At 41.1% G+C, this 17,025-nt stretch overlaps 1 protein-coding gene across 1 annotated transcript in view; it reads left to right on the top strand.

Annotated features, from left to right (window-relative positions):
- Positions 1 to 17,025, top strand: part of Spag1 (sperm associated antigen 1) — a 58,507-nt gene that overhangs the window by 15,875 nt on the left and 25,607 nt on the right. Inside the window, exons 6-9 of the mRNA XM_013012391.1 lie at positions 1,221 to 1,326; positions 4,976 to 5,106; positions 6,262 to 6,368; positions 12,610 to 12,769. Of these exons, the coding sequence (XP_012867845.1) occupies positions 1,221 to 1,326; positions 4,976 to 5,106; positions 6,262 to 6,368; positions 12,610 to 12,769 (504 nt within the window). The remainder of the gene's footprint in view (positions 1 to 1,220; positions 1,327 to 4,975; positions 5,107 to 6,261; positions 6,369 to 12,609; positions 12,770 to 17,025) is intronic.

The raw sequence follows: 17,025 nt of genomic DNA, 5'->3' as shown, positions 1-17,025 counted from the left end.
CTTTTTTTTTTTCCTGCTGCTGGTCCTCAGGCTTGAAATGAGGTCCTAGATGCTGTTCTTGGGATTTTGTGTTCAAGGCTAGTGCTCTACCACTTTAGCCACACCTCCACTTCCAGCTTTTTTGTACTTTATTGGCAATAAGAGTCTCACAGACTTTCCTGCCCCAGCTGATCTTTGAATCAGATCTCAGCTTCCTCAGTAGCTAGAATTATAGGTGTGAGCCACCATTGCCTGACTTCATATATCTTTAACTATTTAATTTTATATGAATAATAGTTATAATAATCAAATATGTAAGACTTAAGGATATAAACCCAGAGGCTGGGAGCGTGGCTCAGTGGTAGAGTGGTTGCCTTGCATGCACGAGGTCCTGGGTTCGATTCCTCAGCACCACATAAGCAGAAAAAGCTGGAAGTGGTGCTGTGGCTCAAGTGGTAGAGCACTCACCTTGAGCTAAAGAGCTGAAGGACAGAGCCCAGACCCAGAGTTCAGGCCCCACCACCACCACCAACAACAACAATAATACCAAGAAAAAGAATATAAACCCATTATTCTTGCTGTAATTTTTTCCCAATTTTCTCTTTCCTACAAATTCCTCATTTTTTTTTTTTTGGCCATCCCTGGGGCTTGAACTCAAGGCCTGGGCACTATCCCTGAGCTTCTTTTGCTCAAGGCTAGCATTCTACCACTTGAGCCACAGCACCACTTCCAGCTTTTTCTGTGTATGTGGATTCTGAGGAATTGAACTCAGGATTTCATGCGTGCTAGGCAAGCACTCTACCACTACGCCACATTCCTAGCCCTTTATCTTTTTTTCTTTGCAACAAAAAGATAGCGGTAAAACCAATTTTTAAAAATTGAAATTCTTAAAAGTTGTGAATGGTAAAGAAAATGAAAGCCCCTAAGCTTAGGAAACCTTTCATTTCTTTGGTCTAGTTTGTTGTTTTCTACTTAAGCTATAATACACAGAAGTGGATGAGAGAGTGGCGCTCAGTGATGTGTAATTGCCTGATGTGAAGATTTTCAGGAAACTGAAAAAAAAAGCTCTCTTGAATTTGAACTTTTTATATCTATCTATCTATCTATCTATCATCTATCTATCTATCTATCTATCTATCTATCTATCTATCTATCTATCTATCTATCTATCTATCTATCTATCTATCTACCTATCTACCTATCTAGTTATGTGTTCCTATAAATCAGATATTTATTTTTAGGCCTAACGGAGAAGGAAAGGGGAATTCTTGCCACTCGTGAAAAGGAAAAAGGAAATGAGGCTTTCAACTCAAAAGATTATGAAGAGGCGGTGATGTATTACACTAGGTGAGCAGGCTTCTGTTGTTCAAACTTTTTTATTTAAATAAAGCTCTAATGGACTAGTTGCTGGAACTATAGCTCAGCAGTCTATCAGGCTCACTTAAGTTATGCTTGTGATTTATCATGAACTCACTGGTGCTGCTTTCTTTTCTTTTCTTTGGTGCCAGTACTAGGGCTTGAATTTAGGTCCACATGCTATTGCTTGGCTTGTTCACTCAAGACTAGTGCTCTACGATTTGAGCTGTATATCCACTTCTGGCTTTTTGGTGATAACACTCTCCCTTGGACTTTTCTGCCCAGGCTGACTTTGAACCCACAGAGCTCAGCCTCTTTATTAGCTGCAAGTACAGGTGTGAGCCACCAGTGCCTGGCTCCCCTTGTGCTTTTATATATATATATTTTTTGTCTTTTTCAGCTAGTGTGTGGTGTGAAACCAAGGTCTTATCTTGCTAGGCTATATCCCTAACACTGTCTCGATTAAAAAAAAAAAAAAACCAAAAAACTTTTCTCAGACTTCTAAGTTCCTACTCTACTCTGTATTTAACAGAATCTAAACTTCCCCATTTTACAGAAAAAAACCCTGAAATCATCTGAAAGAAACTTGATGGAACTCACATAGCATAAAGATTAAGAATTTGAGTTCTGCAGTCAGATTGCTGGTCCTGTTCCATTCTGATACTTAAGCATCTCCCTCTCCTCAGTCCCTTTATACCCTAGAATGCACTTGCAGCCTCTACTTAATCCTAACTCATCCTTTAGAACTTGTCTTGTCGTCTTTGTCAAAGTCTTCCTGGCCTCCCAGCCTTCATCCATCTCTACACCTCTGCACTGCAGTTTATAGGCTCTTACCACAGCCTTATCAATTCTTTCTAGCATTTGTCAAAGACACAGTTTGTTTGATGCCGTACTAACTGCAATGTCATCTCTAAATACTTGCCCAGGTATTTTTGGTTTTGTTTTGTTGTTGTTGTTTTGTTTTTATATCCTTATGTCCTCAGAATCCAGGAAAAGGCCTGGTTCATAGCAGATGTTCAATAAGTGCTGATAGGAACTTTTGAAGTTTTTACAGTCTGTGAAAAGAAGTTCCTAAATTGAGCGTATAGAATCACTAATGCCACCGTAGAATTAAACTCGGTACACGAAGGTTGTGTCTCTAAGGAAGTTGTCTATAGCTGAGCACTTGTGGCTCATCCCTGAAACGCTAGCTACTTGGGAGGCTGGGAATGGGTGGATCAAGGTTCAGCCATAGCCTGGGAAGGAAAGTTTTCAAGACCCTCATTTCAACCCATGGATGGAGGTAGTGGTTTATGCCTGTCATCCCAAGCTGTATGAGAGGTTGAGATTGGGAGGATGACAGATCAAGGTCAGCCTGGACACAAAAGTCCATGAGACTCCACCTCTATGGAGGGAAGCTGGGTGCGATGGTGGGTGTTGAGACCCTAGTGACTATGAGAATCTAAAATAATCTAAATAAGTGCAGGTGTGAGCCCAGGGAAAGTGAGACTCTCTCTACCCTGACAATAACCAGTGAAAAACAAGGCCAGAAGTATAACTGTATAACTTAGCAGTAGAGTGCCAGCTGAGCAAATAAGAGGCCCCGAGTTCAAGCCCCAGTACTACCAAAGAAGAAAATAAAAAAGAACTTTGTTATCTTTGACAGTTTAAGGGAACACAGGAAAGATGCTGGGTGGATCATTCAGTCAGGGCAGTCTCTTGTGTTCAGGGCTGACATCGTTTTCTCTCTTCTTGTCTATGGAGAAAGATATGTGTTCTATGTTGTATATATGGTATGATGTGGTATGGGGGTAAAGACCTGCTTCCTTCTGACCCTGGAAGACTCCTTATCTCCTGTGCCTGTTTCCTCAGTGTTATAAGCTGTCATAGCGCAGATGAGTGCTGTCATGAGGCCTGATCTAGACAATGTTACTCAAAGTGGGAGGACATGGTAGTAACCATAGCAGACTGACTTTCTCTCTTGCCTGTCATTTACTAGCTGTGGGCACAACACGAGCACCTGCTTTCTCATCTGTGTAATGAAAAGAACAATGATTCTCCCTCCATGCCTGGAAATGAGGAAGTGAGCTCTGTGGGTGAAGGCCTTAGTGCCTGGCCAATGGCACACAGTGGCAGGAATGCTTAGGATCAAGTGTTCCAGTTGTTTACTGACAGGTGTTCTGCACATCTCTCTACCCAGCCATGCCGTTCCTCCCCATTCATCTTTCATGATCTGATAAATTGATCCTGCTCACTGCTTTCCTGTTTCCATCTTCTGTTGTGGGTTTTATAAATGCAGTGCACTGATAACCTTGTATTTCTTATATCTGGGTATTATTTCACAGCATTCCAAATCAACAATAAGGTTGATGTTAAAGTTCTTTTCATTCATTTCATGTACTTATCTCTTTCATGGAGGAACATTGTTTTTGATATTCTTCATCCTACTGACTTTCTTCTGTTCCCTTCAATTGAATTTCTTTGATTAAATTACTTTTGGATCATTTTCTTAGAATCTTAGAATCTACTTGTACATTGCAGACTCATTTGTTTCAGTTAGCACGCTGACAACTGAAGAAAGGCTATTAATTGGGATTGATCACTCCATTTTTTGTGTGTATACTAGGAAATTGATCCTGAGGAGTAAAAAAGTTTGCCATTTAATATGAACTAACCTGTTTTGTTTTGTTGAGAGATTTATATGTATCTTCATTTCGATATCACCTCAAAAATCTGAATTAACTTTAGCCTGTTACTGGTTAGTGAAGCATCTGTCTAAATGTAAGTTTTATATGTAGGTTTATGTCTTATTACTTTGAGTGATACAGGCTATATTATTTTGCTCAGGCTGCCATCACAACATATTACAAACTGAAAAACTTAACCTCTCACATTTTTGGAGGCTGTAAGTCTGAGAGATCCAGGTATAGGTGGGGATGATTTCTTCTGAGGCCCCTCTTCTTGGTTGGCAAGTGACCATCTTTTCCCCCTGTGCTCACAGGGTGTGTCAGACATCAGAGCTCCAATTTTTCCTCTTTTTTTTTTCTTTTGGTTTTTGGTTTGGGGCTTGAATTCAGGGCTTGGGCACTGTCCCTAAGCCTCTTTGTGCTCAAGGCTAGCACTCTACCACTTAAAACCATAGCTCCACTTCTGGGTTTTGAGTAGTTAATTGGAGATAATAATCTCATGAGGATTTTTCTGCCCAGGCTGGCTTCAAACCATGATCCTTAGATCCCAGCCTCCTGAGTAGCTACAGGTATGAACCACCAGCACCTAGCTTCAATTTCCCCTCAGGTGCTAGTTTTGACTGCATTAAAGCTCACATCAGTGACTTTATTTTAACTTCATTGCCACTTTTAAATTCCTATCTCCAACCATATTCATTTTCTAAGACACTGCGGGGTCAGGACTTCAACATATACTTTTTCGTTTGTTCTTTGAGACAAGATCTTTCCTTGTTCCACATAAGCCCAGACTGAAATGGAACTCATGATCCTTCTGCTTCATCCTGCCAAATGCTGGGATTATAGTCATGTAGTAACATACCCAGCTAACATTAAGTTCTCAAGGGACATTGTTCAGCCCATACATGTGGTATGATTTTTTTTTATTTACAATTTTATCTTGGGCCTGCATGTTGCCAATAAGTATTTCTTTTTAGGAGCCTCTCAGCCCTTCCTACTGTGGCTGCCTATAACAATCGAGCTCAAGCGGAAATCAAACTACAGAACTGGAATAGTGCTTTCCAGGACTGTGAAAAGGTCTTGGAGTTGGAGCCTGGAAACATCAAGGGTAAATGTTCACTGAGCACTTTGAAAGTTACAGCAGGACCCGTTAGATCGTCTGTAGATACTAAGTATATTTACATAAAGCTTTCAGCAAAACCCCAATTTCTACATGTGCTCCAACCACCTATTTGGAATTGAAGTCCCTGATTGTACTGGGCTAGCTCATAATCCTGAAAGAATGATTAAAATGTTAGCATTAGATGAAGTTGAATGAAGGGACCTTGGAACTCTCCGTACTATTTTTGCAACTTTTCTGTAACTCTCAAGTCATTCCAAATAATAAAAAACATTACAGACAATTGTTCTATCATGAACACATCTGCATGGACCCATGTTCCCTTGGGAATCTGACCAGCAATGGTGATGGGAAAGTGTAGGCAGTATCTCAAGTTGGAGTAATTGATCACAGAATGACTTGCTCTTGAGATCTCCATAGCATTCCTAGAGGGCTGAAACGAAAACCAGCAGGTTAATCTTACAGCTATATTTAAAAACAGGTCAGGTGTTTCAGATAGAAACTTCTTCTCATAAATAAGAAGCCTGATATTTTTCAAAGTACCAATTTTATCACACAAAGTCCTCTCTTTATAGGATGGATAAAGGGGTGGGGCTGAAAGATTCATTGTCAGTATTAATTATAACATATACACTGAAACTACCGAAGAATCTGACACAAGCGCTCCATTTTTTAGCTTAACTGACTTCATGATTGCAATACTCTCTCTAAACATTTGAACATTGGATAAATAGCTTTCATGGATACGCCATAGTCTAAGCTAGATGCTGGTCAGTAGTTTATTAATTTTCATACAGCTTTTCTAAGTTTCTAGAATGATGATAAGAAGGAAAGCTTCCCAATGCTGCAGTGTTGTGGGGCACATACACCTGTTTGGAAGGTTGCTCTGGCAATCCTCAGCCCTGGGAGGAGCTGGTGGGCCTGGCTGCCGAGGCCAGGATGGCAGCAGAGGTAGCTGCCTGGTATATCCTCTCTTGCTCGTTTACTACAGGTTTGTTTTCCCTGGGATCAACAGATGAAAGTGGGTAATTTAAGTTTTGCATACTGATCTCCCCTGCTGCTTGTATTTTCCCACTTGCAAAGTCTGTTCTAACCATCAGGGCAGCTGTCCAACATCCAACTTTTATTTTGGTAAATTTTCAGCTCTTCTGCGTCGTGCCACTACGTATAAGCATCAAAACAAGTTCCAGGAAGCTCTAGAAGACTTGACTAAAGTACTGGATGTTGAGCCTGATAACGAACTGGCCAAGGTAAGTACAGAACATGGACTTGTCTCTCAATGCTGTTTTTGAATTTACATTACAATGGTAACATTCTTGCCAAATCAGTGATGTTAAAGGGTTGGTCAGAGCTTCGCAACGCAGATATATTCCAGATACAAAAAATGTTGAACATCCTCCTGATGTGAAAGAGCACAGGCTTTTAAGAAAAATAAAGTATTCCCAAGTAGAAACCTATCACTCAGCTAATTTTTGTCACTTATAGTGTTGCAAGCATTGCTTTTCTCCAAACAAATACCAATTTATTATGCAGAGTGGCATACAAGTTTCTAGGTATTACTGGTGAGTTTCATGGCCATAGAAGAGGCTTTGGCTAGCTTCTAGCATGGTAAGTATAGCATCATTGATAGCACACACTACCCAACTGAGTGGATTAACTCAGATATGAATTAAGGGGCTCTATATTAAGGCCTGAAGAGTAGAGGTAAGGTCAAGCATAGTGGCTGAAGCTTGTAATCCAAGCTGTTGTGGAGGTTGTTTGAGGCCAACCTGGGCATAAGTTTACAAGACTCTGTCCCACTCAATGGCTGGCTGCAGTGGTACACACTTGTCATCCATAGTGATACAGGGTACGCGCACGCGCGCACACACACATACACACACACACACACACACACAAACTAGGAAGATGGCAATACAGGCCTGAGCATAAAGTGAGATTCTACCTAGAAAATAATTCAAAAATGGCTGGAAGCATGACTGAAGTTGCAAAACATCAGTTTAGCAAGCTTGAGTCCCTTAATCCAATCTCAAGCACTACAAAAAGAAAATTGCAGAGATAAGTGGTAAGAGGTAAGTGAGAAGTCTAAGATTTTACCCTCCTTGGTGTATGTTTTCTCTCATACGTGGAAGCTAGATCTAAAATACAGGGCATAATAAATTATCCAGTCTCTAGGCATTCACACACAGCGAGAACAAGGAGGATGTAATGCCCATGTGCATCCATCCAATCAATACAGCATAATATTTATTGAAATAAACTCCAGGAAATGAAGACGAAAGTTTTCTTTTTGTTCTGTTTGTTCATTTATATATCTTTGGGGAGGGAGACAGGGTGAACATATGCAGCAGTGGTACTCACCAGACACTTGGTTGAAAATGAACTATACCACTTCTGGGCATGGATGTGAGGGAAAAACTGAGAGTGAGGGAAGAGGTGACATTGTCCAAAAAGAAATGTATTCTTTACCTGAGATATGTGACTGGAAGCACTCTGTACATCACCTTTATAATAAAAATAAAAAACTAAAAAATATAAAAGAAAGGGACTTAGGGAAGTAAAGCTGTGACTCAAGAAGAGGTAGAATGCTAGACTTGAGTGAAAAAGCTCTGGAACAGCACCAGGTCTCGAGTTCAAGCCCCAGGACTAGCACAAAAAAAGGTAAAAGAAAATAAAGGGAGGAAGGAAGGAAGGAAGGAAGGAGACAGTTACACAGCAGATACCCTACCTCAGACACAAAGGACTTGGTCACTCATGGCATGTCAGACAGATGAGCTTCACATTCATGTCAGTTCCCTTGTTCCCAATAACTGGAGGAATTATACAGAGTGACCCAGGTGGATGTTACCACTCTGTACATTTGTGTGATAGCTAGGGAGTCTATACTTCAGGAAGTGGCACTGTGGCTCAAGTGGTAGAGTGCTAGCCTTGAGCAAAAACAAGTTCAGGGGGCTGGGAAGGTGGCTCAGTAGTAGAGTGCTTGCCTAGCTTGCATGAGGCCCTAGGTTTGATTCCTCAGCACCACATAAGCAGAAAAAGCCGGAAGTGGCACTGTGTCTCAAGTGGTAGATCGCTAGCCCTGAGCTAGAGCTGAGGTACAGCACCTAGTCCCAGAGTTCAGGCCCCATGACCACCACCACCACCACCAAAAACCCCAAAATCAGGGACAGTGCCCAAGCCTTGAGTTCAGATACACACACACACACACACACACACACACACACACACACACACACACACACACACACACACACACACACCTCTAATCTGGGGAGAGGAAGGGGAATAACAAAACTGAAACAAGGACACAGGATGACCCATTGCAACAAGGATACCCACAGGACAGTATATTGGAAATGAACTTTACAACTTTGGGGGGTGGGGGGAGAATGGTGTGGGGTGTGGGGAGGAGTGTGGGAGGTAGGGGAGGGAAGGGATAGCGGGAGAACAACAAGGAAGGGCTGGGGTAACAATGATCCACAAGTAATATACTCATTGCATTACTCATGTCACTGTAACCCCTCTGTACAGCATCTTTACAATACAATTTTAAAAAGAAAAAGAAAAATACCCCATCTTTTATGATGGGTTATTAGCAAATCTGCCCAACCTCTGCTTCAGAGGCAATTACCATCTTTATTATACTGGAGAGCAAAATACTTGCTCTGTTCCCTACAGGAAATGCTACTTATGCTTCCCAAGGCTATTCTTGGTACAAACATCCTTAAAGATCGTCCTATGTCAGTGTCCCCACTCAACATATGGGCAGAATTGGAGAAGCTCGTAAACAGCTGTCTTTCATTGATAAACTGTACCTAAGTTTCCACTAACTTCGGTACCTACTGGGTTATCTATCACACTTTCTCTGGATGTCCTTTATACGATGCTTATAGACATTAAGTGTTAATGTAACAGTATTATAAGAGAAAAATGTTGGAACAAGAGAAGCCACTTTCATTTTACAACAATAATTTTATGTTCAAATATTAACTTTTAAGCCTTCTCCAAATGCATTTTTAGCTTAACCATATGTAAAGATGAACTCAAAATGGATAATATACCTTAATGTAAAACCTAAAATAAAAGTTCTAGAAGAAAACATAGTAAGCCGGGCACTGGCTGCCCACACTCCTAGTTATTCAGGAGGCTGAGATCTGAGGTTACAGTTTAAAGCCATCCAAAGGCAAGAAAATCTGTGAAATTCTGGTCTCCAGTTAAGCACACACACACAAAAAAGCTGAAAATGGAGCTGTGGTTCAAGTGGTAGAACACTAGCCTTGTGCACAAAAGCTCAGGGACAGCACCCAGGCCCTGAGTTCAAGCACCACGAACAGAAAAAAAAAAAAAAAAAGAATTTCTCTTCATTGCTGTTTTGTTGTTGTTGTTGTTATGGTCGAGGAGCTTAAACTCCGGGCTTGGGCTCTGTCCCTGAGCTTTTCAGATCAAGGAGAGAGCTCTACCACTTGAGCCAAAGCACTGTTTCTGGTTTTCAGGTGGTTAATTGGAGATAAGAGTCTCACTGACTTCCCTGCCTGGGCTGATTTTGAACCACGATCCTTAAATCTCAGCTTCTTGAGTAGTTAGGATTACAGGCTTGAGCCACTGTTACTCGGCCATTCATTGCTGTTTTTGTTTTATCCTCTTTTTGTCATGTTTGTTCACTTATCTGCTTTTAAGAGGGTAAGGCAGGGGTGGGGGGAGATACAGAAATGAAGGGACAAAGGGTACACAAATGCAGCAGTAGTATTCATTAGATACTACGCTGTAAATGAATTATACAATCTGTGGGTTGAGACAGGAGGAAAAACTGGGAAAGGCAAGAGGAAGGGTTGACATCGTCCTATAACGAAATGTACTCATGGGGCTGGGAAAGTGGCTCAGTGTAAGAATGCTTGCCTTGTATGCATGAGGCCCTGGGTTTGATTCCTCAGCACCACATAAGCAGAAAAAGCCAAGGTGGTACTGTGGCTTAAAATGGTAAAGTGCTAGCCTTGAGCTGAAGAGCTGAGGGACAGCGCCCAGGCCCAGAGTTCAAGCCCCACGACTGACAAAAAAGAAAAAGAAAAAAGAAGTGTACTAATTACCTTATGTAACTGTAACCCCTCTGTACATCACCTTTATAACAGCAATTAAAAACTTGGTGATATTTTTTTGTTTGTTTGTTTTTGGCCGGTCATGGCACCTACCACTTGAGCCATAGTGCCACTTCTGGCTTTTTCTGCTTATGTGGTGCTGAGGAATTGAACCCAAGGCCTCATGCATGCAAGGCAAGCACTCTACCACTGAGCCACCTTCCCAGCCCATGATTTTTTTCTTTTTTTTGGCTAGTCTTGGAGCTTGAACTCAGGCCTGGGCACTGTCCCTGAGCTTCTTTTGCTCAAGGCTAGCACTCTACCACTTGAGCCACAGCTCTAATTCTGGCCTTTTCTGTTTCTGTGGTGCTGAGGAATGGAACCCATGCTAGGCAAGCACTCTACCACTAAGCCACCTTCCCAGCCCCAGTGACTTTTATTTAAATGAATATTTTCTTCCTATGACCTGGAAAATATAGTCTATAAAAGAAAAAATTGATAAATTCAACTTCATCAAGATTAAAAAGGCCTGCTTTCTTGAACGACACTATTAGAAGAATAGGAGGATAAGCCATAGACTGGAAGAAAATGTTTGCAAATCAACGGAAGACTTGTATCAAGAACTGTCAAAACTTAATAAGAAAACAAAAAGCTAAATAGGAAATAAGCAAATACATTTGCATATATGCACACATTCGCATGTATATAATTTGGCAGTGCTTGGGATCAAACCCAAGCCTTGTACAGGCAAGGCAATTGCTCTATCACTGAGGTATCCTTTCAGACCAAACAAAATATTTGATCTGACAGTTTATCAGAAGACATATAAAGATGGAAAATAAGCACATGAAAAGATGTTCAAATGTTATTAATGTTAGGGAAATATAAGTTCAAAAGTGAGATGAAAGGACTTACTGTACCAATTGTTGGTGAAGATGTGAAGGAAATGAAATTCCTGGGAATGTAAAATAGTGACCACTTGTTTGGAAAATAATTTGGCAGTATCATAAAAAGTTAAACATAAAAACATATACCTGTCATATGCTCTAGTCATTCCATTCCACTTTTAGGTATTTACACAAGAAAAATGCAATCATATATCCGTACAAAGACCTATTCTTGAATACTCATAACAACTATATTTGTAATAAAATAGGACAGTCTAAAATGTCCATTGGCAGGTGAATACTATATCCACACTATGGACTTTATCCACAGTGCAACGGAATGTGCTATTGAGACACAGAACAGCACAGATGGTTCTAAGTGATTGTGCTGAGTGCGAGCGGCCAGGCAGAAACAAGAACATGCAGAATGATTCTGTCTATATGAAGATCTAGAATGCAAACTAGCCTGTCACAACAGAACAATCGTTGCAGGGAGGGGTAGGGGAGTGGAAGAAACTTTGGGGAGTGATAGATGTGTTTTATTTTAATACCCTATCAACTTGTACATTTTAAGTATGTGCACTTCTTGTCATTTATCCTTCATGAACATTTTAAAGATGGAGGGATGGTTTGATATACACATTCTATTTTTCCTTTATTTATTTTTGCCAAGCCCTGGGGCTTGAACTTGGGGCCTGAATTTTGTTCCTGAGCCTCTTTTTGCTCAAGGCTAGTGCTCTACAACTTGAGTCACAGCACCACTTTTGGCTTTTTCTTTTTTCTTTTTTTTGGGGGGGGTCCGGTCGTGGGTCTTGAACTCTGGGCCTGGGCGCTGTCCCTCAGCTCTTCAGCTCAAGGCTAGCACTCTACCATTTGAGCAACAGCACCACTTCCAGCTTTTTTCTTTTTTCTTATGTGGTGCTGAGGAATCAAACCCAGGGCCTCATGCACGCAAGGCAAGCACTCTATCACCGAGCCATCTTCCCAGCCCCACTTTTGGCTTTTTCTGAGTAGTTTATCAGAGATAGGAGTCTCAGGAGCTTTCTTGCCTGTGCTGGCTTCAAAAACCTTGATCCTTAGATCTCAGCCTCCTTAGAAGCTAGGATTACAGGTGTGAACCACCGATGCCCAGCTAAATGTTTATTCTAGTTGGCATAAAGAATTTCAGGACTTTCAACTACTTTTAAGGAAACGATGTGTAGCATGATTTTATTTGTTTAAACATCTATATGTTTATATGTATGGAAACATATGGGAAAAATCACCAAAATGTTGGTAGTGTTATCTGAGTGGCAGGATTTGGGGTAGGTTTTTCTCTTTCCTTTTTGTATTTGTCACCCAAAGGCCTTTTTTTTCTTCTATTTTTAAGTAAACGTATAATTATAATCAGATAATTTTTTGAAGAAAAAGAAATTAGACCACCATAAGAGCCTTATGTTATCTCCACTTAAAAACATCTGTATATTCTTATCTGTAATATCACTTTTTCATTAAAGGAAAACATGTTTATTGGTATGGTGATTATGTTGCAGAAAACCTTGTCTGAGGTTGAACGAGATCTGAAAAATTCTGAACCTGCATTGAAGACACAGACCAAGGGAAGAAGGATGGTCATCGAAGAAGTAGAAAACTCAGAAGATGATAATGGAAAGGAGAGAAGAGTAACACAAGAAGATGGCAGTGGAGATCAGAGTAAAATGCCTTTTCTATTTCAGTTATGCGAAAAACTACCTTTTCACACAATGTGCTAGGCCAGATTTCTTTCCTTCCTTCCTTCCTTCCTTCCTTCCTTCCTTCCTTCCTTCCTTCCACCTTCCTCCTTCCCTCCCTCCCTCCCTCCCTCCCTCCCACCCTCCTTTCCTCCACTTCCATAGTATAGGCTGGTCTGGAACTCCCTATGTTGCCAAGACTGGTTTTAAATTCATGAACATCTTTCCTCATCTTCTCAAGTGCTTGGCTTACAGGAAGGTACCACCATGCATGCTTCTACTTATAGTGGAATTGTTAGTTTACTAACCTTTGTCTAACTTTACCTTGTCAAGTTACAAATACATTTAATTAATTTTTCTCAGTATAGAGTAATACAATCTCCTAACTCTTCTTTTTCTTTTTAGTCTAGAACCTTTTTCTAGTGCTCAGTTGAATTCCTGAATATCACATGTTAATGTAAATGTTTGTTTCTGTGCGGCACCAATTATTTGCAAGTTAACTCCTTAAATCTCACAGGTGATTTTGTATATCCACTTGGATACAAACAAATTCATTTCATTTTACTCAAATAGGGGCCCAGAGATGGCTCCATTTATATTCCTAAATTGAATACATCGTTGGACAGTTACTAAGCATACTGGACCCCCCCCCAAAAAAAAAAAAAAGAATCTCATGGACTTTCCAACTCAGGCTGTCTTCCAACCACAATCCTCAGATCTCAGCCTCTTGCATAGCTAGGATTACAGGCATAAGTTACCAATGACCACAGCTTTAACATTTTATGTTTGTTTTTTGTTTTATTTTTTGTCTGTCATGGGGCCTGAACTCTGGGCCTGGGCGCTGTCCCTCAGCTCTTCAGCTCAAGGCTAGCGCTCTACCACTTGAGCCACAGTGCCACTTCGGCTTTTTCTGCCTGTGTGGTGCTGAAGAATCAAACCTAGGGCCTCATGCATGCAAGGCTAGCACTCTACCACTGAGCCACCTTCCCAATCCCAGCTTTGACATTTTAAAAATGAGGCTACCTCTCAAATTTTTCAAAGATGCCATTGATCATTATTAGCCTTTAGAAACATGATTTTCTTGTATGTTGCTAATTCACTTATGCTTTCCAGGATCCTGTGTATAAATTATTTGTAATTTCTTTTATAGTTAGGTTGTTTCTTTTTTAGTTATATTGTCTGCCAGTAAGGATGGTTCTCTTTTTCATTTCCCTTTGGTGCATCTGTTTTGGTTTCCTTACTTGTTTCAGTCTCAGAGGGCTAACATAGAGTCTTCCTCCATAATTTTGACCTTATTGTGTTTTGGTAGATTCTTTTAGGAAGTAGCTTTTGATTTCGCTATGGTTGAGTGTTTTGATTTCTTTTGTGTGCTAATCTTGAGGCTTGAAGTCAGGGCCTGGGCACTGATCCTGAGCTTTTTTGGTCAAGACTAGCTCTCTACTATTTGAGATGTACCTCTGTTTTGGCTTTTTTTTTTTTTTTTTGGTCAGTCATGGGGCTTGAACTCTGCGCGACCAAAAAAAAAAAATTAGTGAGTCTTATTTTGCTGATACCTTGTAGAAGATTTTTGTATCTATGTCCACGAGAGATAATAGACTTCAGTCTTGTTTTTCTTTTTGTCTATTGTGGGGCTTGAACTCTGGGCCTGGGCACTGTCCCTCAGCTCTTCAGCTCAAAGCTAGTGCCACAGCACCATTTCTGGTTTTCCGAGTGGTTTATTGGAGTTAAGAGTCTCATGGACTTTCCTGCCCAGACTGGCTTTGAATGGTGATCCTCAGATCTCAGCCTTCTGCGTAGCTAGAAGTACAGGCCTTAGCTACCAGTGCCCAGCTAGACTTCAATCTGCTTTCCTCCCTCCTTTTTTCCTCCTCCTCCCTCTTTCTCCCTCTCTCTTTTCCTTTCTTCCTTTTCTTCCTTACATTCATTTATTTATTTCCATGTTTGTGTGGTTTTGGTATTAGGACAATGCTAGCCTCAGTAGTGTTTTTCAGAAAACAGAAGTACTTCCTTCACTTGTTTTCTGAAAAAGATTATGTAAAATTGATGCTATTCATCAAAAATAATTGTACTCTGGCTGAAGGTGTATTTTGAGACTATGTTTTTATATACTTGCACAGATAATGGAATTATGCAAAATGTACCTTTTTGTATCTGCTGTCGCACTCAGCAAAATGTTCTCCAGATTCATCCATGGTACAGCATGTATCAGTACTCCATTCCTTTTTATGTAGAAACATTTCATTGTATGGCTAACACCATGTTTACTTTATCACTTGATGGACATTTGAATTGTTTCTTTTTTTGGGGATACAAAAGAACAAATGTTGTTGTGAGCATTTATATACAGTGGTATGAACTGATGTTTCAAATTTTCTTGGGTGTACTCTTGGAGGTAGAATTGCTGGGCTGTGTGATAGCTGTATGTGTAACTTCTTGAGTAGCTGAAGACTATTTTCCCAAGGGACCACACCAGCATTGTATGAAGGTTTCCATTTCTCCAAATTCTCACCAACATTTGTGTTTCTCTCTGTCATTATAGGCATCCTGGTGGGTGATGAAGTGGTGTCCCCTTTGGTTTGATTTTGCATTTGCTTAATGACTATGTGGACTATCATTTTATGTGCCTGTTGGTCTTTTTGTTGTTGTTTACTCTTCCTTTTTTTCCCTTCCTTTCTTTCCCCTTCCCCATTCTCTCCTGCCTCCTTCCTTTCTGCACTCCTCTCCCCCTCTCCCCTCCCCCCTCCTCCTTTCCATCCCCTTCCACCTCTAACCCTTCCCTACTCCTCTCTCCTTTTCCCCCTCCTGGGATTTGAACTCAGGACTTTACACTTGCTAGGAGATGCTCTACCACTTTGGTCACACAGCTCTCTCCCTCCCCCCCTTATATCCTTCCCTTCCCTTTTTCCTTTTCCCCCTTCCCTTCTCTTCTTTTTGTGGGGTCTTGCTCCAGGTAGCTCAAGGGTAGCCTAGAATTTTAGATCTTCCTGCATTGGTCTCTCTACTGTCATTTTTTTTCACCCAGCATCAGTTATTATGATCATATAAATTTTTTATTTATCCTGTTAATATTTTATGCTGGAGAATTGCGCTACCTGTTCCCACCTGAGATACACGGTAGCTTCTTAGTATTTTGTTGAGATTTTCAAATCTACTGATTGCTCATACTATCCTAAGGTTCCACTATTGTTCTTTCAATATTCATTATTGTTGACTCTTTTTTTTTTTTTTTAGGGCAACAGATCCTTATGGTTTCTCTCATTCCTAGGCATTCTTCCATCTACAGTGGAGATTCTGTTCTCATCCTTTAGGAGTATTTCTCCTTTGGAGGGTGACCCATTTACAGCCAACCTTTCATGAACTTTCAGGCCATCCTCTGATCTATATAGAGAGCCATCCCTTGAACAGCCCCTCTGCATTGGGGCATGAGTAAGTCATTATCCAGCGAGACTCCTGGGTCCTTCATGTTCCAGCCTGCTTCCCTCTCCTTGTAAGTTGCTCAGGAATACTTCAGTCTTTAGTTCAAATCCCAATTAGGCTGGCTTCTTGTTCTCTGGACTTGGACAAATTCCTTAGTGTCTTCCAGTGTCTCTCTTGCCTGGTAAAGTAGAAAAGATACTACTTGCCATAAAACCAATGGGGTGCTGTGTCTAAGGATTTAGGCCTGTAGTAAGTTGTAAATAAAAGGATATGGGTGTGGTGGTAGCTGGAGGGTGATTCCTGTTGAACCCGAGGCTCTATCTAGAAAAGAACAAAAGCTTAAATAGGGCCGGAGGTGGAGCTCAATTGCTCGAGGGCTTGCCTATCCAGTGGGTGCCCAGAGTTCACCCTCCAGGCCCCTGGAGAAAACAAGACACAACCGAAGCCAAACCGTGCACACTTCTTAAGGCTACAATACCTGAGATCTTGGAAACAAATTCAGATTTTTAGTTTGAACAAGGCGGGAGTGGAAAATGGTCTTCTTAATACTTTCTTTAACTTTTAAATGCTGGGTGCATATCTTATGCAACTTCTTTGACACATTCACAAAGTCACCTTGGTTTTTAGTTTTCATTCTAATGCCCGTGTTTCACCCGGTCCTTTAAACCGGGGAGGTGCCTTGGCGTCGAGTGCGATCGAGGGCTGGATTCTAGTGACCCGGTCTTGCTCAGCTGTGAGTGGAGGTGGGGGGACCGCCTCCCGAGCCGCGCGTCGCAGCCGGGCGCGGTGTCCTGGGGCGGCCCGGGCGGGAGCGCAGGGGGC

This window comes from Dipodomys ordii, unplaced genomic scaffold, assembly GCF_000151885.1.
Source record: "Dipodomys ordii isolate 6190 unplaced genomic scaffold, Dord_2.0 Scaffold17, whole genome shotgun sequence".
Classification (NCBI taxonomy): Eukaryota; Metazoa; Chordata; class Mammalia; order Rodentia; family Heteromyidae; genus Dipodomys; species Dipodomys ordii.
This window is presented reverse-complemented; position numbering and strand designations above follow the sequence as displayed.